We start from the raw sequence: 21,680 nt of genomic DNA, 5'->3' as shown, positions 1-21,680 counted from the left end.
CGCCGCATGCTGTGCCTTAAATATTGATCCTCTGCTGAGGCGAATACGATACCTGGTTTTCGGAGCATTTGCCCCAGCTCCACTACATCTCGCATCACTACACTAAGACTCCACGATGAATGTTTCACATGGTATCAAACGACGACCGGGTAGTCCGGCCGAATCTATCGGTGCATCTTACATGACATGGCGTTGATAAACGGCCCTTTAGCGTGAAACGGCATGATCTTGACTTTTTCGTTCTCCCAGGGTCTAATGTATCTGAGGTTCTAGATGCATTACACAAACATGGCCATGTCCTACTTGTAAGCTGAATGGACCGGTAATCTGGTACTCTGCGGGGCTCAATGCTAAGCGCACCACTCCATGACACGATCGAGCATGCACTGAATTCCCAATCTGTCTATATTCCTGACGATCCCCTTGCAAGTATAAACTCAAATGAACTATTTTCTCACCAACATGAACAAATACTACACGGATAATTCTGGATAATAAAAATTCAATTTAGCCACAAATGTTACCGTCATGGACGTCGTATCTGCTTACGCTTGGCAGGGTGTTTATCGCCCCCAGTTGCTTAGTTGAGGGCGGATTGCAGCATCACAAAGACAATTTATATAGAAAACATCCAGTAAACTCTATTAAAATTATTTTATCCGGCGGGCCAATCCTATGCCAAGAAACTACCCCGCAACCCCGTATTTCCAGGGGGAATAGGCTGATTTATCAAGGGGACAAACTTGAGGTCATCATCACGGCAGTTGGTACAGTAGTGAGAAACTGGGTATAAAAGAGAGGGACACGATGCCCGATAATTCAACTCATCAGGCTCTTGGTCAATCTTCTCAATTAAGCATTCGTTTTACAATAGGCTACGATGCAGCTCAAAGTTTTGTCTTCAGCATTGCTGCTGTCTCTGACCAGCACATGCGCTGCCCAAGACACAAATGAGATTCCACCTCTGATCACCGGCCTTTGGTCCGCCGATCCCTCGGCTCATGTTTTCGAGGGCAAGCTTTGGGTGTACCCTTCTCATGACATCGAAGCCAATGTCGTCAACGGAACAGGAGGCGCTCAGTACGCCATGAGAGACTATCATACATACTCCATGAAGTCAATTTACGGAAAAGACCCCGTTATCGACCACGGCGTCGCTCTCTCAGTCGACGACGTTCCATGGGCCAAGCAGCAAATGTGGGCTCCTGACGCAGCCCACAAGAACGGCAAATACTACCTGTACTTCCCCGCCAAGGACAAGGATGAGATCTTCAGAATTGGAGTTGCTGTCTCCAACAAGCCCAGTGGTCCTTTCAAGCCTGACAAGAGCTGGATCCCTGGCACCTTCAGCATCGATCCAGCTAGCTATGTCGACACTGACAACGAGGCATACCTGATCTGGGGCGGTATCTGGGGCGGTCAACTCCAAGCATGGCAGGATAAGAAGAACTTCAACGAGTCGTGGATTGGAGACAAGGCTGCTCCAAACGGCACTGCTGCTCTGTCTCCTCAGATTGCCAAGCTGAGCAAGGACATGCACAAGATCACCGAAACACCACGCGATCTCGTCATTCTGGCACCCGAGACGGGCAAGCCTATTCAGGCTGAGGACAACAAGCGACGATTCTTCGAGGGACCTTGGGTTCATAAGCGCGGCAAGCTGTACTACCTCATGTACTCCACCGGCGATACTCACTTCCTTGTCTACGCCACTTCCAAGAACATCTACGGTCCTTATACCTACCAGGGCAAGATTCTCGATCCTGTTGATGGGTGGACTACTCATGGAAGTATTGTTGAGTACAAGGGACAGTGGTGGCTTTTCTTTGCTGATGCGCATACCTCTGGAAAGGATTACCTTCGACAGGTTAAGGCTAGGAAGATTTGGTATGACAAGAAAGGCAAGATCTTGCTTCATCGTCCTTAGATAATGTGCGTGCTTTTTTATCAGCATGTGAAACTTTCTCTTCTTCGGACTGGAGGATAGTAACGAGTAGATGTTAATGTAAATACACAATATTATGAGTGGAGTCAATTATACATTCTCTGACAACAGACTAGTTTCTAGCCATGTCCGCCCTGCTATTATGTCTGTAGTGATTTCCAGTGTCTTACCAAATGATCCGCAAAAGGTCCTGACCTTTTATAATTTCTCTTCCCGTTCTCGCTGCAGAACGGGCAGTTGTAATAGTTATCTCTGTCTCTGAAGCCAGCCAAAGTAAAAGGCATGTCTCCTGCGGCAAGGATCTTCTCCAGGTACTCTGCTAAAGAAGTCGGGATCTCATGAAATGTAGTGCCAGCCTTCTTGTCACTCGGTATCCGGCAAAGATCATCACTATTCTCCAAGTCGCCATGAGGTCTCGTGTTGTTAGTAGGGTTCGACTTTAAGCTCGGCGCTGCCTTCTCGTGAGGATTCGGCTCATAGTGAATAGGTTGCAATGGGTCGAGACTTCTATTTGAGGCAGGGTAGGAGACCTGGCTTGCTCGTCGACTACTCTGGGGAGTGTGAAAAACAGGCGACCCTGCTATATCGTCGCCAAATGATATGATGGGGGGAAGAACTCGCGGAGATTCGGAGCAGTTACTTCTGGTTGTCGGAGATGACGTATTGAACGGAGAAAAAGAACCATCTTGAGGTGTTCTATGATGGCTGGGCGGTAAGTGAGATATGTATCTCGGATGCGATAGGTTGATATTATCCGCAGAGGCGCGACGGATAGGTGGTAGACAAAGGGCATCCCGAAGTCTCCCCGCCCGGTTCTGAATCTCCATTTCTTGTATCGAAGGAGGCGAAGATGATGTCCCAGGTGTCGGCCTCAATGACACAGCATGATCTTCAGCTCTTCTGTCCTCCTTTTCAGATATAGGGACCCAGGGCGCATTATTTTGTTGCTATAAAGCCCATTAGCGAGAGATACTGTATGTGGGGATTGAGCACTGACCAAATGGCGGTAGATGCTTGTCTTCTCTATCAACTTGGTGCCCTCCTGCTCAGGGTATACTTCAGACCATGCTTGTAATGACCTCTCAACCTGAGGCCGTCCGATTATTCCGATGATATCGTGGCACATGGTGGTGATAACTGCCCGCAGTTCCTCCTCATTTCTCGCTGATTGAGCGTTAGCAACATCTCCGCGGCACTTGGCGACAGCTTGTTCTATAAGCATCACTCGATCCAGCCATTCATTTGTCGACATCGCGGGCTGCTTTTCCTGTTCAGCACAAGACACGACATCTGTAAAATGTGTCAGAGCAAAAAAGGCAGTGTTCGAGAGATCATGTGAAGGGCGCTATTGACAGGCATTGGAAAGTCTGCTTAGTGACTCGAAAGTCGGGCAGCGCTATTACTTGCCGAACCTCGGAGTCATGGGCGAATGGTTGCTATGCGGCTTAAATAGTGGCTGTCAAAAATTCATGATTCCGCTCTAAACACCTTAGTCTGGACGAGGACGCTCGTTCTGGTTGGCCGATGTAAGAAGGGAGGGTATTGCAGCTGACAGCGGGTAGGTCGGATAAACCGGAAATGACGTTAAAGGTGATTTAGTTGTTGGGCACTTTTTTAATTCTGATATAAAAGGTAAGATGTTAGTGGTAATGAATGTTGGTAAGTAGACCCAGCGTCACTGTAGTTTTTCTGAGATGAAATAAATTCGACTATAAACTTCTGCTTTATGTGGCTAAAACTAAACATGGCGCTATCTACCTGGTAGTCCAAGAATTAAACATGTAACAAACTACAGATTTAGTTGTGTAGGTATTCCTGGAAATGTTTCCAAGTAAAGAGCTTAGAGGAGAGAGCTTAGAGGAGAGAGATATGTGGTTTTGATTTATTTCAGATGTTATAAACTCATCTCAATGTTCGCACTTAGTAACGAGATACCGAGAATATTAGGGATCCGGTGTTGTTCACCGAAATTCACCGGTCTACACTAAGATAGGCGAACAGTGATAGTGGAGTACATCGTCGAAAGAGGAAAAAGCAGCCACCAATCAGAGCAGTGTTTGTGGATAGCATCGCATTCCGCTTTCACGGAACGAAGTGCTGTGGCGGGTGAAGTATCCATTGTGGCTCTGTTTGCTCGCTTCTGGGGAGCAAGCAGGCCGAGAACGGAGTAAGTTCGATGAAAATTACAAAGCAACGGTTCTAACAATTCGAATTCAAGGAACATGTCATAACACCATGCAGTTACTTTAAAGACAAGGAACCGTGATTGTGTTGCATCGGGGCAATAGATGCCATGTTCACAGGAACTGCATAGGGTTACAGCCAAGTGTCTGTTAAGGAATACCTAAAACAACACCTAAACTTGGGTAACGTTTAAGTATTCTTTAATGCAGTATGCTCCGCCAGAGACATCTGAATCTGTCTAGCCTCAATTGGCGGGCGGGGTTTACTGTGGCTGGCTGTGGATATGGGCCTATCCGCCCGAGATTGGTCTGGGCCAAAGACTAGTGAGAGAAGCTGAGCAGACTACTGAACAGTGTACGCCATGTCTCTCAGTGTGTTCAGAAAGACTGCAGTCATAGGTTCCTAAAGTTCGCTAGCTACAGTAAGTTGTCTATGGTCAACCGACCGCCTATGTTTCTTGGGAAGTGGTATTAACTATGATAAGCTGCATTAATGTGGCCAGCTGAGCTCCCATCGAAAGTCCAAGACTGTTAAGGTAGTTAACTGGCTCTCTGGTCGCAGGCTGTAAGCTATAAAGGGCGTCTATGTTCCCCTCATTCAGTTCTTCACATCTCAGAAAACAACAAATAATTCTTCATCGCAGTTTCTTATCAACCCCTACCACAACTCCTTGTCAAAATGACCAACTATTCTCTGACAGTCAGGATTCAAGGGCGCATGGCCCTACAGCAATTCGCACAGCAAGGTTATAATCTCTGCTTTGCTTCCGCAGTGGAACGCGAGGGATACAAGGTCATAGCATCAAGCATGAGTAAGGCTTCGTGTTCCTCTACTTTGACCTGCACTAACGATTATAATTAAGACATTGCGCCCAATGCCCAATTCCAGTGGAATGATGACTTTGGTGTTGCTGCCAGTCAATCCAACTTCATGAACGGAGGTATGGAAGCCATCGATATCATAACTCAAAAGTCAACATGCTAATCAGCTCTTCAGTCCAAGTCATGGCGGCGACTGATATCGAGTCCATCAGACCCGGCCAGACCTACACCTTGACCCCAGACTGGCAAGGCAGTGTGGACGACGGTGGACCTCAAGGCGGTATTCGCTTCAACAACAAGGCCGACAGAGCATCCCCCATTGTCTACAGAACCATCAACGGCTCCAGGGCTCCCATCTACTTTGGTTCCATGCAACTCCCGAGAGGCAGCAGTCAAGAAATTAAGCCTAATAACAGGGTTACGGTCTGGTTCCAACGCGATGGCGAAACTGGCACCATGATCGATGGAATCGATGGACAGAACATTGAAATTGACATGTCGGGAAGGACTAACGCCACAGTCGTCTTCAATGACGATTTTACGTGGTCGCTGCAGTAAATACATCCTAGCTGGGGCTACCAACAAACTGAACGTGACAGAGTAGTCTTCGCTACAAGACTGAACTTTACACAACATTTTCAGGCCACCATTCAGAGCCTCGCCAGTTTCTATGTAAGAAGCTAATTAACTGAGACAATGTGTGACTCTATTCCACCTCTTCAACATTGCACAACCTCGAGGAGGTAAAAAGAATCACCCGTTTACTCAGATAGTTAGCGTCTTGCTATAGCAACTGTTGAGGCATTGTGATAATGGAAGACAGATACCGTTATTGGATGACTGCTTTTTTCAAGTGAAGAGTAAAAGTACAGAGTAGTGGTGACGTTCCTATATCAATTCGCAGACAAGTAACTGAAGACAAAAATACCCACTGCAACTAAAAGGCAAGCCCCATAACCAGCAATGAACTGAATCTTCTCGCTGAACTGGTAAACTTCTGCACCGATGAATGCACTGACATCTCCGTCATGAGTTGACATCTTGAGCGAAATTGTCGAAATCACCACATCTTGCAGGTATTTCTCAATACTTGCTGCCGAGATATTGAAGCGAGCATTGTATCTATCAACCAGTCCAATGTAAGGGCTGCCCAGTACTTGTGATGCATTGCCTTGGAAGAAGATCACACCCTGCCCGGGGCCGTCTCTATCTAGATGATGTCAGCTTTGGAGAGTAGCTCAACAAGAAAGCAATGTACTCACGCATTTCAACCTCGCCTTGCAAAGCATGAACAACAGCACGACTAATAGCAAATGTCTGCGCATTCGTGAAGTTGGTTTCTATAGTGTTGTTGGCGATATGCGGCTCAATGACGCCACCATAAAAGAAGTAATAAAAGAACTGTGTCTGAATCCAAGCTTTATCAGACCATATTTCCCTCTCGTTTTCAATATCCACAGTGATAGATTGAGAAGAGTCCAGCGAGTTATTGATGTGAAGATTGTACGTCGCTAACGTCATAGAGCAGTCGAGTGTCTTGAGGTTCTCCGTGTTGCATCTTGGTCTGGGACTCGTGTACCAGCTCATCTTGAAAGAGTTGTTTGTGCGACTATATAGTTCGTCAGTGCTGCTGTCTATCTCATCCTCGGCTCTGTAGATGATAGAGCACTCGGTCATGAGAGCATCGCGACGACCACGCTCCTTGCAGTTAAACCGAGGGCCCTCGATAGAGATGTCATAGACACATGAGGCACCGCAGGGAGAGTCAAGTTTGACAGGACCTCCAGATGATAGAACCTGGGCTGCCAAAGCATTAAGACTCGGTCGAAGCTGGTTCCTGTGGTACACTTAGAAAAGGCCAAATAGGTTTCAACTAAACGTAGATACTCACATGTAACTAAGATCCCCATTCATCTCAAAAAGTGACTTTTCCACAAAGTCCTGGTAGGTACCGTTTCCATAATCGCTGATGTTCATTGTTGCAACGCTATTCATAGTTATAGGCACAGAATTTTCAAACTTGACGGTCAGAGCACCGGGAGGAAACACAGCGGCAAAGGGGATCCCAGCGCAAAGAAGTCCAACAAGCCAGAGCCTCTTGATACGGAGGACTTGTACGAGAATCCTGGGACGAAACAGATTCCATGGGCTGGAAGCAAGGGTATCTAGCTTAGCCTCCAGACCACTCGCGGGTTTCTGTCCAAGAAAGCTGCCCAGAATCTGGTTATAAGCCACTCCAAGGCCGCCGAGGAGAGAGATTTCAACGAAGATTGCTAGTATGTTGGCCAAGGCGGTTGAGAGACCTTGACCAATTGTTGTATGAACGGGACTGTTATTTAGTACTAAGAAGAAAGCAGCGTGGATGCCCATGAAGCACACAGCTGTGATGGAGTAATATTCAGTGGGTGATCAAGCATTCAATGGAAAAGTAGCACTTGCCGACAAAATAGAAGATACAGATTGATCTCATGGCCGAAGAACGCTTCTTGTTTGTGTGTGCAACTGCCCCCCGGAGAGGACCGTAGACTGGACCGCCATTTCGAGGCATATGAGTCGAATTTGTCATGAAGACAACAAGTTGCTCTTATGCTCCAGCTGTTCTGGAGGCGTCGAATTGATCTTTTGTAAGAGGTTATATCATGCACTATTTTCCAGGATGAGGCCGTGGAGGGACAAGTTCAAAAGCCTCAGCAGAAAGGCTGGGGATCCTTATGCTGAAGAGGAGGGGGGCTCCGGCGCCTCATGGAAGACGCTGGTCTCGGTCAGAAACGCCTCCGAATTGGAGATGCTCCCGGCGCCTGTTATCTCTCCGTAATTGGTAGCCTGATTCTTCTTGGGATACACAACTTAAGACAACACAAGCCAAAGAGCCATCCCATTGGTGGCTAAGGGAGCCAAGAGTGCGGCTGAATCTGAGCTGCAGCCGGGGGATGTGGATCCTCGGAGCCCGATTTTCTTCTCACAATTGATATGCAGGTTGCGCTATTATAAGAAAGATTAATATTAATATATATTAAGTTAAGTATAGATTATATCTATTAACTATATTTACTAGATGTTTATTTGCTAACCTATCTTCAGTTTAGATTAAATTGAAAGTCTAAGCGGACAAATAACCCTCCGAACTCGTCGACGTCATAGCTGAAATAGCCCGCGTCGGCGATTTAGACGTGCCGAGCGGCGTCACAATGTAATAACATCCTGAAGTCTAAGTAGTAGTGATACAAATATTAGATATAAAGTCAACAGTAGACTCCCAGTACCTCTAGAACTATTAGGCACATCAATTAGGCTACAATTCCCATCTTACATCACTGCACGAATCAGTTACAACTCAACAAAATGCCCGAAATCCATGAATCAATCACAATTGCAGCTCCTCCCTCGCAAGTCTGGAGCGTTTTAATGGACTTGGAATCTTGGCCAAAATGGAATACCTTTGTCTCATCAATCGAAGTACAACCTCCACACAATGAACTTGCCGTTGGAAGCAAGCAGACCATCACCATCAACAAGTCTCAGTCCTACACCAATGTCGTATCAGTTTTACAACCTGAAAAAGAACTTCGCTGGAACGGCAGTATCTTGACACCGATTATCTTCGATACGAAACACTGGTGTCTTTTGGAAGCTGTCGACGACGGACGGTCGACGACTTTTACTCAGGGCGAGCGTTTTTCTGGCATCCTGGCACCTGTTGCTGCGGCGATGGGCAAGCTGGATGAACTACGTGAAGGTTACGTGAGGATGAATGAAGACCTGAAACGAGCTGTTGAGGCTGGAAAAGAACAAAGTTTATTGTGAGAGTATAGGTAGATAGGGAAAGTCAATCAAGTCCCTTCTTCATGACATGGGATGTATCAAATGATAGCAAGGTCAACACTCTCCAATACTATTAACAGAATGGAGCTACTCTAGCGAGGATCGCACATCAGCACTTCAAAAGATTCCACTACAAACTTGAGTCTCAAGTCTGACGCCCCCCTATTACCTGGAACCGTTTCGGTATCGGTTCAGGCTATACTCTAGATCCCTGATCTTCCCCTCCAGATCGCGGATCTGTGCCTCCTTGTCTGATTTGTCTCTTTCGCATATCTGATATTGTTGGAAGCAATGCTGCTGCTTGATGTTAAAGACTGTAATAAAAATACCTGAGATAAGGCTGAGATAGATGTTGGGGTATCGAGTAAACATCGCACATACAGCTTGAGTCTCCTGTCCAGCCTCGTAATGGGCGGTATATGCATTCCACCATGTCGCAATGCTAGTGCTTAGGGCTGCAGCCGCAGCTGTGAGCACTGCTATCTGCTGATAATATGAGTTTTGGGAGCCCGACATGCTGTGCAATCTGGAGGAACAATGTTTGGTTGTAAGATATATAAAAAAATGTGTTGGGCGAGATGCTTTGGTATCGGATTCCTTTTCGAAGGAAGCCCGGCCCTTTTGAACTACTTGTTGTTGGGCTCAGCTGATGTTCTGGCCACCCTTGACAAGAAAAAGTGAAGTCAATCACAGAAAAACACGCATGATTATATACGCCCTGTCTCTTAGCATTCTGCATATCACTTGCCGTGATGTGCATCAGGAGTATGACAATACCCACATAACTACTGTAGTGATTGCTTAGCTAAGGATGCATCTTCGTCAATTAAGGTAAACGGGCTAATGGATAGCCATTGAAGGGCCAACACGGGGTAACAGGCAGAAGTGCATATGGTAAGCCTCAGCGTCTACAGCCAGCTCATTACTGGCTGCAAATGAAACCAACCACCCGTGGATTGTAGATGTCTCAGCGACAAGGCTTACTGCATGGACATGGCTTTTCGACCCGGTATCAGCTCTGTTAATTAAAACTACGATAGTTTGTAGTTTTTATTTATCATGATAGATTGACTTCTAAGAGATGAACGTCTGTCTTGAATCTTTTAGATATGCTGTAAGCCTCGAAAACTTGACGCCGCTCCAATCTGCTCATAAATCAGTCATGTCTCAAAAGATGCAGGAAGAGACTGACAGCGGAGCGGTCTTAGAGAATCCTCAAAAGTCTGCGTTGAGTCAAAGAACAAGGCTGGGGGGTCCTCCTCGAGTGTGGATTATGAGTAGCGAGGTCGAATCTGGAATACCACCGGAATATCTTTACTAACTCCAACTCAAGTTATAGGTTTGAGCACTTCCATCATCATATCGCTGTGGACAGCTTTCAGATTGCCTCGATAAACTTGTCTAAGTGGTAGCTACGCGAGAAACTCCCACCGGAGAATTGCCTATTGGAGAGAAAAGGGAGATACATCAATGTCAGGAATCTGTCCGCGCATAAGTTGGCTCATGACTCGCCCACTGCCCATTCCCAGTGTCAGACCCCATAAGCCATGGTATTACAACCCCCGCGGTTACATCACCTGGCACCCACAAATTTCGCAAATTAACTAACAACATATACTTCCCTTGTATTCCTCTTATAAGCTATTAAACAGGACTTATAATAAGACTTATAGCTTATATATAAGTATTAAGTTATAATTATAAATTACTATAAGTATACAAATATATTTATTTAATATTAGATAAGACATAGCTTATTAACCATTAATAAAACTTCTTTATATTAATTTAGGCCTAATATATTAAATCTATTATTAAGAGATAAAAAATTTTTCTGTACTTAGTATTATACCTTATATTATTTACAAATATAAACTTAATATAAACTAGTTTACCTGTTTAAAACTAACCCATTATATTTAGCCCTAATAGTCAAATATTCCGTTAGGATAGGACGCTGTGTTCGGGCTAATATATGAAGACTTGACCTCTGATATTACCGGAAGCCCAGATTTAGACGCGGGCCTGAAAGCCCGGCCCTGCTTATGGATCTGGACGTCATCACCGTGCTGCTCGTCGCAGGTACAATTCCCATTCAGCCACTGGCGTGCACGTTAACTGATCTCCTGAATAAGCTCTTCGTCTGGCTCATCGAATTGACTTGGTGAGGGCAGCGTCGCATCGGTATTTATTCGTCCACAAGCCCAAACGGTTCCGTCGTTCCGACCAGCGAATTCGAACTTTTCTCCAATAAGTGGCTCGAATGAAATAAATGCCGTGCTCTCCACCGTTTTCAGGCAAGGATTCTTACAAAGAATCCAGTCTCCGGCATTTGTAGCCCATTGGAGATGGACAGGAGCGGAAGGACACAACCGCTCATACACTGTTGGAGTCCATGGGCCACAAGCTAAGAGCAACTGCTTGCATACAATAGTTGTCTTTCCCTCACCATTTACGCTCAAGGTAATGGCCTGCACCTGATTCAAGGTGGAAAATTCGACTCGAATGACCTCTGAGTATGTCATGATCTTGACGCCTCTCGCGAGGCACTGCTCTTTCAGCCATTTGCCTTAACCATTCGGGTCCCTTTCAATCAGCATTAGCACTTGTAACTAAGGACAGTAGATTTGGAGCTGGAGAATACGTGCACTGTAGCTGTGCTACCCCCCAGAACCTGGGTGTCAACATCCCAAGAGGTCTCTGTCTTGATCCAGGTGGGAAGTTTATCAAGGCCCTTGCTATCACCTTGATAAATGCCGTAGGAAGAATTCGACCGGTACCCCGTTGCGATTCTGAAATCGACATCCTGCGCCTCTTGCGCCCATAGATTGAACGAGTATTTCCCAAGAGGTGTAAGTATTTTGCTTAGCGGGCCAGGGAAGTGGTATTGAAAACAACCTGTGCAAGCTGACGAAGCATCGGCGAACGGTCTGTCACTGGCGTCAACGACGATCTTGGACTTCGGATCCTGTGTGCTGAGTGACTTGGAGAGATGGTATGTAGTGCAAAGCCCAATCCAACCCGCTCCAACAGTAACGATGGCGGTGTTGTCCTGCATTATAGCCGTTTCTTCGTGATATCGTTGAACCTGCTCCTTTGTTGTGAGAAACGCCATGAATTGTGGCAGGATAGTTATATGTTTAGTGGTGTTTCTTTCGTACTGCTGAACGCAACTTACCGCTTAGGTGCATACGGGAGCTTAATAAATACTTAACCTTATTGGCAAAAGTGAGGCTACAGGCTTAAACATTATCCTCGGAGTTATTGGTGCACTGGGGTCAATGGTTGGATTATTGTAAGCCCACTTCTTGTAACTCTATAAAACTCTGATACTTTAACTTAGTTATGTGCTCCTAACCGCCCAATCTGATTTGTATACCAAAGCTATTCTCATTATCAGTCTACAGTTGTCAAGAATACCAACGAGAGACTTACTGTTTCAGCCCCCATACCGACAGCCTTGATTCCAGTATACTTGGCCCAACTCCACGCCTCAATTCTCTTAGCATATGCCAAAGCCCCATGCTCTGGTATACTGGTGTCCAGGACTTTCTTTGGCAGAGCTGGATCAATGACCGATGGCCGAGCTAAGCCCACCAAATCACAACTGCCTCCTTTGACGGCAGCCTCCATACCTTGGCGTGTCCGAAAGCCACCAGTCAGCATGATGGGAACGTTCGGAAGCTCAGATCTGATAGCGTTCGCGAAGTCGATGAAGAAGGCTTCCCGGGCCTTGGTGCTCGCCTTCACAGTTGTGTGCAGGCCAGTGCTGAACATGGGATCCTCGATGGACCCTCCACTGACCTCTACAAAGTCAACTCCAGCATCAACTATGGCCTTCAATTGGGTGATGAAATCGCCCAGATCTGTGTGATCAGTCGAATTGACCTTTATGCCAACACAGGTCCCAGCTGGTACAGCTTTTCTGACGGCTTTGATGACGTCAATAACAATCTTGGCTCTTGCTAGTGGGGAGCCTCCATAGTCATCTGTTCGTTCATTCGAAAGTGGCGATAAGAACTGGGCCAATAAGTATCCATGGGCAGCGTGTATTTCTACTCCAGCAAAGCCCGCCTCCACTGATAGCTGCGCTGCTTCGGCAAATCTCGTCACCACATCATCTATGTCAGACTGAGTCATCTCTTTCGGCGTTCCATATACTAGTGACCTGACAAGCCATGGAAATAGACCCTTGCCAAGATCCAGAGGAATTGGGCTTGGAGCAAGGCTCTTGACAAATGGTGCTTGCCGTCCTGGATGGTTGATCTGGACTATGGCTTTCGTTCCGTTGAGTGAACAAGCGCTGGCCCAAGACTTCCACGCTGGGAGAGTCTTTACTCTAGGGAGATCCCGGTTTACTGTGAAGTCACCCGGTGCCCCGGGATGAGCGGGATCGATGTGCACATTACCTGTCAATTGATTTCAGAATGCGGTGAGTTCTGGTAGTTTGAGGAAGCCTTACCACTGATGATCAAACCCCAACCCCCTTTCGCCCATTCACTATACGTTGCGAGACATTGCTTGCCACCTGGAAGGCCGTCTTTGTCAGCCAATCTCTCGGCCATGGCCGCTTTGGTGAGTCTGTTTGGTAAAGTGAGACCGCATTCCAGCGTGATGGGTTGCGCGATAGCCAGTTCCATGGTGCAAGTATTGTCTAGACTGGCATTCAATTCGCAGTGAAGGGTGACGCCAAAGAAAGACCTATAGTTGAGGTGAGGCTACGGGTAAAAGCAAGGTTACTATCAAGCGAGCTTAAACAGCGCAGATAGAATCTATCATTGGCTCTTTCTACAGTGCTGGCAAATGGTTCCGAATTGTTGGCTGCAGATCCACGCGATAATGCGTGTCTGTCGGATGTCTAGGCAGGGCCCGGAATAACACGTAATATCCCGCTATTCTCCGTGCCCAATCAGACGCTTCACCTCCAGCTTCAACTCTTTCGGTGCAAACTTCTCTATATCGGAAGTTCCAAATGCGGTCCTCGGCAGAATCTCGCTTGGGACTTCGCAGGTGATTTAGGTAGAAACAAGACATAATTCGGAAGACGGCGAGACAGTCCAGTGATATCGCACACGAGCTATCTGGAAACTACAAAGTAACTGTTTTTACTGATCTATTTCTAGATTCCAGTATAGGTGACGGCGTCAGGCGTGGTTAGATAACAAGATACATGTTATTCAGTGCTACATTCAGAGTACTGCAATATGGCCGTTGAAAGGAGCTAGAAACTGTAGAATAACAAAGAAATGCCATTTAATCCCTCAAGCATGCAGATGTCTAACAAACAACACTGTATCATCTGTATAGAGCGACCTTGACACCCGTCTTATTCGATGGCCCAATCCTCATAACTGGCACATAAGGCTCTGGGTCCCGAGGCTCGATGCGCTTGAAAGTCTTTGCAAGGTGAGCAAGAATATACGCTGCCTCAGTCTGAACCATCATCTGAGCTGGGCACCGTCTGGGTCCACCACCAAAAGGCAGGAAACCCCATGAGCCTCGATATCCGTCAAATCTCTCCGGTTTGAACTCATTAGAGTCCTCACCCCATGCCTCGGTATCACGGTACATGACAGTCTTGTTGATGAGAACTAGATCGCCCTTGCGGATGAGAGTTGGTGACTTGCCATCTGGTCCGCCGCCTACTGGTATCACGACATCCTCAAAGGCACCACGAAGTTGAGAGACGTTGTTGGGGATCATGCGGTGGGCTGGACCGTTAGTTACGAACCGCAGACAAAGAATGTCAAGAGGGTAACTTACTCTCATTCATGACACAGTTCAAGTACTTCATGTTTCGAAGAACTGAGAAGTTCATCGGAATATCACCCAGTTCGTGGACTTCCTGGCGGATCTTGTCCCAAACATCAGGATATCGAGCAAGCCACCAAACGCAGTTGCTAATGAAAACTGACGTAGTGTCAATGTTGGCGACAAGGATCAGGCAGATCTGTGATCTCAACTCTTCAACGTCCTGAAGATTCTGTACCATAGTCCACAGGAGATCAGTGCGCTCAGGCTCCAAGTCAGTCGCACCCTCCTTGATCTTTTTGTCGCGTTCTTCTTTCTCCTTGATGGTGTCTTGGATAGGAGGAGTGACGAAAGCGTGGATCTCTTCCACTGACTTCAGCCAGGGAGTCCAATCGCGAAGAAACATGAGTCTGTTGAGCTGAGCGCGAAGTCGACCACCATCGAGAACGTCAAGCATTGTGTTGGCAATCTTGGCGCGCTCCGGGTATACTAGCGCTTCAGTTGACTCGCCGAAGATGAACTCCGTGGCGATGTCCAGGAACTTGATAAGGTTTGTCAGCGAGTTGAGCAATGCGAAATACGACCTAAAGACTTACCCATCGTTGGAGCAATGGCTGCAGGTCCACAGTCTCCCCATTCTCAGGCAGCAGCTTGATGAATTGGTCCGTGTGCCGAGCCACTCTGTCGGTGCTTGTATACACCTGACGATCAAAGAAGGGCTGGATCAAGAATCGACTATGCTTCCACTCTTCACCATCAGTTGTGATAGCCCCCTTATCAGCAAAAGGCGTCAGTCCTCTTCGAAGATTACCAATCGGTGTGACTCCAAACTCCTTGAAGTGAGTGGCATAGACAGCCTTCAAAACCTCAGGATCATAGGTGTAAATCCACTTGACACCAAACATATTGATACTAAAAGTTTTGGTGTGCGGCATGCTAGCGTGAAGTTTGGCAAGCCAAGCCAAGAACTGGTTTGATCGCAAGGCATTGATTTGACTTGCTACGAGGTCGAGACCCCATATTGGATCCCATTGCCAGTAGCGAGGTATTGGCTTCCAGCCTTTTGCTTCAGACTTCTGGCTGCTTGTGAAAAGCTTCCGAAAGATGAATATGAGAAAAACAGCCCCAATTGCAAGAACAGGGAGATTCCGTGTTGAGATTTGTTGGGCGATTAATTGATGAAGTGCCATTGTTTCGTGTATAACAGCAGAGAAGTCTGTGTAGTTACCTTGAGTTAAGGTGGTTCAGAAAGAGGAGTTTGAGTCAATCCAGTTCAAATCTGGTGGCGCATATGGATGGCTATGATAAACTCTGAGCTATTGAGATAATACTAGCCAACTCACTGAAAGAGTGCTACTGACAAGCAATTAGATCTCAGCCGCCAAGAAATGTCGGGGCAAACACCAAGACAGTGGTTCGTTGGTGCTGCATAGCACATCATCGCACTGTACGGCAAGGGTGAGACGGCGCGGGAGGAGATTCCCCGAAGGATTTCCCGTGGGATTTTCCGTGCATACATTACGCCATTGACGATACCGAATAGCCTTGTATTCTCGGGTTTAGAGTTTCTGTTCCAAAAACAGTATCCATTGTGGAGTATAGTGGTCGTGGGGAGAAGTAGCTATCACTTGAAGAAACCAGTGACCAAAATGTGCTATCGACGATCTGATAAAATAGCATCAGCTTGAGGCGACGGGAGTCAAAACACATGGGAAGAATAGATAGCTGTAAAGCTTTTGTATCAATTTCAGGTATCACAGGTTTCGACTATAACATGGTAAATGTGATATGAAATTTGAGTTATTGTAAATATCTCGAATAGTGAACTAACTTTCAGCCCATCCAAATGTCTGTCCCTGCGAGCGACTGCCTCCGCCTCTGCTGTTCTATTTTATCACAGCAAAATTTGAGAATATCCTTTGCTGACTCCCACATTCTCTCGTCCTTTTTCTTCACTTCTTCCTTTTGCTGTATAGTCTCAATATAAGATAACGCACATGAGAATAAGAGAAACTCTTCCGTCGATTCTGTGCCGTGTGAAGCTTCTACACGCCGCTTGAACATTGCAACTGAGTTAGACAAGATATCTCGTAGTTTCGCTCTAGACGCACTGTCCAAGTTGGGGAATGAGTCCTCTTCGTAGTCTCTAATTAGATCAAGACACAGAGACATTGTAGCTTGTCTCTGCATGAGAGAAAGCTGCCCCGATCCGTGAGTAAGTAGTGCTAAGTACGAGCCTTGGTTTGCTTTGGATGATAGTAGCTGGGCTGAGATCTCCATTCGCATTCTTCGTGAATAGTAGTACTCCGGTTTGGCATATGCTTCTTCGGCAAAAGCGTCATGTAGTGCCAACACAAACGGCTTGGTGAAGCTAGCCAAAAGACTGCTCTGAAAATCGCTGAGCAGCGAATCTAGCTCGGATTCACCGGCGGAACATGCCGCATTGAGCTCGGATGCAAGAGTGTGGCATTCTTGATACGTCTTTGACGAACCGGGTGCGTTAACGAGTTGGAGTATTCTCAAACGCAGCCTTTGAGTTTGCGCAAGCAGCGTCAGAACTGAGGACTGAGTCACACTCTGTGACTCAACCCCCAGCACCATATCATCATCCGCAATGCTACTTGGCACCTCGCAATCATAGCTCTCAGGCGCAATGGGAGCCGGAAGTCCCTGATCGACAGAGACCTGTAGTGACAACTCTAGCATCGTAGCCCAGAGCCGTCTCCGTATCTCGGCTTCCTTCACGGACATATTCGGTGAACGGACTCTTGGTTCCCGATGTAAACCTATCTGGACGGCCATGTGAGTTAGACCGTGTCCTTCGGAAAGCCATGCTACGCCCATGGGGGCCGAATCCTGGTGGTGCGTGTGACGTGTCAAGGCTAAGAGGCAGGCGATCTGTGCCATACTTAGATCTCCTCGCATGCCCTTCATGCTTTTGCGGGCGAGCCAGTCTTTGACGTAGGAGATCCAGTTGTTTGACTGCTCTCGGCATGAAGTGGCCTGATCATGCTGTGACTCTGGTGGAACGAGAGTGATGGATCCAAGGGCTGCTACTAGAAGTAGCTTGCAGGCGAATGTCTCATCAGTACTCCCGATGGTCGAAGCAGAATCTTCCCAAAACTGTTCATAGTCTCTCAGGAAAGACGGGACGTGAATGATGCGTAGCACAGACTCAAAAGTCTTGATGTACGCATCAACAAGTGAGTCGCACGTTCTTCTGGCTGGGAGCATCCCACGAGCGCCACTTGGGGACAGGCCTGAGTTCTCACTCGTAAGTCTGCTTTCGTGGTTTTTTCGAGCCTGTCGAAGAAGTCTCTTGTACGACTCAAATAGTGGGCGAATGGCTTCTTGCTCTGGGGAAAGGCGAAGATCGTCTCCAGAAAGGTTGTCCACGAGGAATTTCAACTTCTCACACTTGAGGAACGGCTCATACCAGTGACTCTCATGGTCTTCGGGACCAGCATACTCTTGTTCTCGTGTTTGGGCTGCTGAAGATCTTCCTGAACTCTTAGTATGCGTCAAAGGCAGATTATGTAGCGAGTTTGTGATGCTGCTGGCCATTGTTGAAGGGAGACTCGAAGTTGTCCACGATGGTGATCTCGACAGACCGTGAAGAAGTGAGTTTGTTGAATCAGTAGAAGCCGACTTTGAATGCGAAACATCACTCATCCCAAAAAAGTCCATATCAACAAATCCCAGCGACACATCAGTCATGGGCGCAACATCCATATTAAAAAGATCCATCTCCTGCACCTCATCAAAAGGCTGCTGTCCAAAGATCGACTGCTCATGAGGTATCCTATGCGCGTGACTACTCAGAACCAACGAGTCGTGCTGCTGCATGTGGTTGTGCATCCCGGGCTCCAGATAATTCTCGGGAATTCGAGTTGTTGGCTGGTTGTTGTACACGCATCGTAGGCTCGGCATTGATTTGCTACAGGGCCCGCAGGGAGAGTGACGGTCGCAGCGAATCTTTCGTCTACGGCATTCGGTGCATGCTACGGCGGGACGACGCCGTTTGTATGCTGGGCCTGGATCCATTGAATAGAACTTAGTATGGTCTCGTAGTTGGTAGTTCAGTTTAGCCGTGAGTGGGTGTTGTCTAGATGACAGGAGACCTCTATCTTTGAAAGGAGCTATTGATGACGGTTCATATGTATGGGAGCTTATGTCCACGGCAATAGGATTTTGTCACGAACTGTGGAAAGGATACGCCCAGGGCGTCAATGTTGTCATGCAAGTACAGCATTCACCTTGGAAGTTGTCTCTTCTCGGCAGCTACGAACCGTAATCAGAAACAATACCGATTCCTCTCAGTAAATAATGCAAATAACGTTCGACTTCCACTGCAGTCAGCCATATTCGACATACTGTGATACGCGTCGATCAAAGGATGCAATCCTAGCCCTATGGGGTTACACCTTCACATAGCATTCGGCAGCTCGAGGTCAATGCGAAATCTTTAGATTGGTGGATTTAGAGCCTGACATTGTTTGCAATCTTGACAAATAAAAGTCATGACGAATATGTCAAGGTTGTTGCTGCGTGTAAGATCCTCCGGATAAAGTTCTCCGCCTAGATGCAGATTCCACGGAAGTCTAATCAGATCATGTTTTCTCAGATATGGCCAATTTGGTGACCCTATCAGTATCTGACTGCGGCATCTTATTTGCCAACTCCTACGGACTTTCAAAGAATTGCCGTCGGCAGTGGGGCGAAGGATTACTGAGACATAATGCCATCGGACCCGAGTGGTCAGCGTGTTGCGAGTGCATTGGCGAGAATTGGACGCGTCTGGGTGGATGTGACACACCACACCAGCTCATAAGGCTAAAAAGCTTGGTATTCTAGGCGCTTAAACCCAGTTGCGTAGGTCCAATGCGGGATTCCGGCTTGGAGAAACTCCAAGAAGTGCAAGGCTCATGGTTCTTGATCCTATGGGATTTGTCACTGAGCCCAATCTGATATATGAAAGCATCTCATATAATTGTTATGTAAGAGTGTTATCAGAGTCGATAGCATCTTTCTGTGTTGGCTATCGGTCTTGCAGGAGGTATACCCCAAGGACTTTTGCTTATCTATAGACTATTGACGTACTGCAATGCGGTGGCATTACTGTACGCTTCCCCAACACTTCCCCTTTGGGGTTCTTTACAAATCTTGGGGTAAATAAAGTGTTGATCTCGATACAGGAGGTAAGTGGCATTTAAACTTTGGCGACGTCGCATTCATGGATGATGACAAGTGGGGGAAGTCTCAACAATATCCACAACTAAAGCTCCTCTGACATGCAGAACGAATCCTACCAGCATCAGTGTCGTAGCAAGTGCTCTTACGAGTTACCTTGTACAGAAGTGAATAATCATCTCACTCGCATTTGGACCAATTGAGATCGAAGGGGGTTTGTCCGAGGCGGGTCTTCGCACTTCATCACGCAGATCCTTCGTACCCCACAAGGCTGTAAGCGTTCCAGTTTGATAGGTAAACAGGTAATGGCCACCCAATGGCAGTTATCAAATGTGCATGTCGTCGGGTTGATTTGGTTTTGATTGTCACTTAGCTTACAATGAAGTGCTTCTAGCCGAGATGAACGTTTGCTGAATATTGTGATCCAATGATGCAATTTCAAGATTCTGCATGATTGAGGATATTCCAAGGCGGCCAGAAAACGATTGGATTGTAATTTCAGATATTGCCTTGGCTAGATCCTATTGGTAACTGTCCTGAACCATACAGACCAGGTTCAACCATCGAATCACATGAAGTTTTAATCTACTTCTTGGGCTTCAATCCTCCAGCAGGAACACGACCCCTGACAGCGAAGCTCTGAAACTCAGCCCCCTTCTCAGCAAGCTCCTTACGAACTCGAGTATCAAGAGTATCAAGCTGCTCACTTGTAAAACCTTCAAGCTCAGGGAGAGCTACCATCAAAGTCAGCACTAATCACAAGGATAAAAGGTCCGAAGAACTTACTGCGCGCCATAGCCACAATCATAGGCCCCGCACCAGCTGCACCGTTAATACTAGCCTGCTTCAGCTCAGGCTTAGCCTTCGCGCCAACCTTGCACTGCAAAACATCAACCTGAACATCCTCCAGCCCCGCATTCTCCATCCACTCTTTGAGATTAGGGCCAAAGTTACCGCCCATCTTCTTGATCTTCCAGATCTGCTCTAGAAGGCGGAAGAACTCGTGAGCAGCGGTTCCTTCCTCGAGAAGACTCTGGTCGCAGTCGAGCTCTACGAGCTCGACCCAGCCGCCGGGTTTTGCGAGGGCGCAGAGGTTGGCGACGGCTTGTTCAAGGGAGAAGTTGCCGCAGAAGCCGAGGACTTGGCGCTGGTGGACGAGATCGAAGGATTCTTTCCACTCAGTGGGCCATGGCTCCGTGATAGATTGCTTCTTGAACTCAATGCCGTGAGGTCGAGGTTTGGGGAACAAGTCTTCGACCAGATCAGTGCCAATGTAGGTCTGCTCATCAGCAACAGGCCCAGCTTGCTTGCGAAGGTCCTGCAGCCAGATGCCTAAACCACTGTTATCAATACGCAAGCGCCATGTCTTAGAAGGGATACATACCGTCTGCAGTCGCAGAATCAAGGATTCTCAGACCTGGCTTCTTCCAATCAACTGGCGCATAGGACAACTTGCCACCAGCAGCATCAGTGTAAACCAAATGGTTATCAGTCAGACGAGAAATCTCTTCCTGCAAGCCACGCTTCTTCGCATCCTCCATGAGAGCATCCATTCCAGTGCCATTAGCAACGCTGGAATCAGGACCCGTCTGGGGAGGTTGATTCACTGCTTCAGTAGCCATTCTTGATTTGTGCAAATATCAACGAGTTGTTTTGTTTGTGGAGTTCAATTGCCAATATTGCAACTCTCAACTGCATCAATTACCACCTTCTTTTAACTCCTCGCTCCTTATCTGTAAAGCACCAGAACTAGTGGCTGTAGTGCGCGGAACGGCCCGTATCGTTCTTTGATACGGCGGCCGACGGTGCATACCAGTATTTGCCGTGCTGATTATACTAAAGCCGGATCTACGGCTCACTAGCCTAAAGAATGAGATAGATCAGGGGTTTTCCGTGGGGTGCCGAAGGATTCAAGCACGGGAACGGAAAATGGAGGGGAAATGGGCTGACGGCTGACGCACCAAAGT

General features: G+C 47.1%; 10 protein-coding genes across 10 annotated transcripts; 3 read left to right on the top strand and 7 right to left on the bottom strand.

Annotated features, from left to right (window-relative positions):
• Window positions 1-880: 880 nt before the first annotated feature.
• Window positions 881-1,927, top strand: BKA55DRAFT_697802 (glycosyl hydrolase; the record flags this gene model as incomplete). The annotated part of the gene is made up of 1 exon (XM_046200440.1): window positions 881-1,927. The coding sequence occupies one exon, from the start codon at window positions 881-883 to the stop codon at window positions 1,925-1,927; it is 1,047 nt and encodes a 348-aa protein (XP_046041744.1).
• Window positions 1,928-2,525: 598 nt separating this feature from the next.
• Window positions 2,526-3,383, bottom strand: BKA55DRAFT_668400 (uncharacterized protein; the record flags this gene model as incomplete). Its single annotated transcript, XM_046197893.1, has 3 exons — window positions 2,943-3,383; window positions 2,628-2,892; window positions 2,526-2,587 (listed from the first exon to the last, which is right to left on the bottom strand). The coding sequence occupies exons 1-3, from the start codon at window positions 3,195-3,197 to the stop codon at window positions 2,526-2,528; spliced, it is 582 nt and encodes a 193-aa protein (XP_046041743.1). The 5' UTR covers window positions 3,198-3,383.
• A 1,424-nt stretch (window positions 3,384-4,807) lies between these two features.
• On the top strand, window positions 4,808-5,508 carry BKA55DRAFT_697800 (uncharacterized protein; the record flags this gene model as incomplete). Its single annotated transcript, XM_046200439.1, has 3 exons — window positions 4,808-4,940; window positions 4,992-5,069; window positions 5,126-5,508. 3 exons carry the CDS (start codon window positions 4,808-4,810, stop codon window positions 5,506-5,508), a joined length of 594 nt encoding a protein of 197 aa, XP_046041742.1.
• A 335-nt stretch (window positions 5,509-5,843) lies between these two features.
• Window positions 5,844-7,320, bottom strand: BKA55DRAFT_528886 (uncharacterized protein; the record flags this gene model as incomplete). Its single annotated transcript, XM_046189027.1, has 3 exons — window positions 5,844-6,154; window positions 6,213-6,797; window positions 6,849-7,320. The coding sequence occupies 3 exons, from the start codon at window positions 7,318-7,320 to the stop codon at window positions 5,844-5,846; spliced, it is 1,368 nt and encodes a 455-aa protein (XP_046041741.1).
• A 972-nt stretch (window positions 7,321-8,292) lies between these two features.
• BKA55DRAFT_546517 (uncharacterized protein) lies at window positions 8,293-8,754 on the top strand (the record flags this gene model as incomplete). The annotated part of the gene is made up of 1 exon (XM_046190926.1): window positions 8,293-8,754. The coding sequence occupies one exon, from the start codon at window positions 8,293-8,295 to the stop codon at window positions 8,752-8,754; it is 462 nt and encodes a 153-aa protein (XP_046041740.1).
• Window positions 8,729-9,553, bottom strand: BKA55DRAFT_585388 (uncharacterized protein). The gene has a single exon (XM_046194446.1). The coding sequence runs from the start codon at window positions 9,286-9,288 to the stop codon at window positions 8,938-8,940; it is 351 nt and encodes a 116-aa protein (XP_046041739.1). The 5' UTR covers window positions 9,289-9,553; the 3' UTR covers window positions 8,729-8,937.
• A 1,818-nt stretch (window positions 9,554-11,371) lies between these two features.
• BKA55DRAFT_697797 (uncharacterized protein) lies at window positions 11,372-11,887 on the bottom strand (the record flags this gene model as incomplete). The annotated part of the gene is made up of 1 exon (XM_046200438.1): window positions 11,372-11,887. The coding sequence occupies one exon, from the start codon at window positions 11,885-11,887 to the stop codon at window positions 11,372-11,374; it is 516 nt and encodes a 171-aa protein (XP_046041738.1).
• A 146-nt stretch (window positions 11,888-12,033) lies between these two features.
• Window positions 12,034-15,713, bottom strand: BKA55DRAFT_599767 (uncharacterized protein; the record flags this gene model as incomplete). The annotated part of the gene is made up of 7 exons (XM_046196439.1): window positions 12,034-12,096; window positions 12,208-13,181; window positions 13,235-13,431; window positions 13,845-13,849; window positions 14,131-14,483; window positions 14,536-15,064; window positions 15,120-15,713. The coding sequence occupies 7 exons, from the start codon at window positions 15,711-15,713 to the stop codon at window positions 12,034-12,036; spliced, it is 2,715 nt and encodes a 904-aa protein (XP_046041737.1).
• Window positions 15,714-16,356: 643 nt separating this feature from the next.
• BKA55DRAFT_528927 (uncharacterized protein) lies at window positions 16,357-18,453 on the bottom strand (the record flags this gene model as incomplete). The annotated part of the gene is made up of 1 exon (XM_046189030.1): window positions 16,357-18,453. The coding sequence occupies one exon, from the start codon at window positions 18,451-18,453 to the stop codon at window positions 16,357-16,359; it is 2,097 nt and encodes a 698-aa protein (XP_046041736.1).
• Window positions 18,454-20,188: 1,735 nt separating this feature from the next.
• On the bottom strand, window positions 20,189-21,648 carry BKA55DRAFT_627772 (uncharacterized protein). Its single transcript, XM_046196883.1, has 3 exons — window positions 21,098-21,648; window positions 20,500-21,045; window positions 20,189-20,447 (listed from the first exon to the last, which is right to left on the bottom strand). The coding sequence occupies exons 1-3, from the start codon at window positions 21,333-21,335 to the stop codon at window positions 20,299-20,301; spliced, it is 933 nt and encodes a 310-aa protein (XP_046041735.1). The 5' UTR covers window positions 21,336-21,648; the 3' UTR covers window positions 20,189-20,298.
• Between the last annotated feature and the right edge of the window lie 32 nt (window positions 21,649-21,680).

This window comes from Fusarium redolens (assembly GCF_020744475.1).
Source record: "Fusarium redolens strain MPI-CAGE-AT-0023 chromosome Unknown BKA55scaffold_30, whole genome shotgun sequence".
Lineage (NCBI taxonomy): Eukaryota > Fungi > Ascomycota > Sordariomycetes > Hypocreales > Nectriaceae > Fusarium > Fusarium redolens.
Note: the sequence above shows the minus strand (reverse complement) of the source record. Positions and strands in the feature narration are given on the sequence as shown.

Excerpts from the sequence above, each read along its gene's own strand:
- BKA55DRAFT_627772 (XM_046196883.1), bottom strand. The coding sequence starts at position 21,335 with ATGGCTACTGAAGCAGTGAATCAACCTCCCCAGACGGGTCCTGATTCC. Across the intron at positions 21,046-21,097 it reads TGATTCTGCGACTGCAGACG|GCATCTGGCTGCAGGACCTT; the intron begins GTATGTATCCCT and ends ACAGTGGTTTAG. Across the intron at positions 20,448-20,499 it reads GATTGTGGCTATGGCGCGCA|CTCTCCCTGAGCTTGAAGGT; the intron begins GTAAGTTCTTCG and ends CTTTGATGGTAG.
- BKA55DRAFT_585388 (XM_046194446.1), bottom strand. The coding sequence starts at position 9,288 with ATGTCGGGCTCCCAAAACTCATATTATCAGCAGATAGCAGTGCTCACA.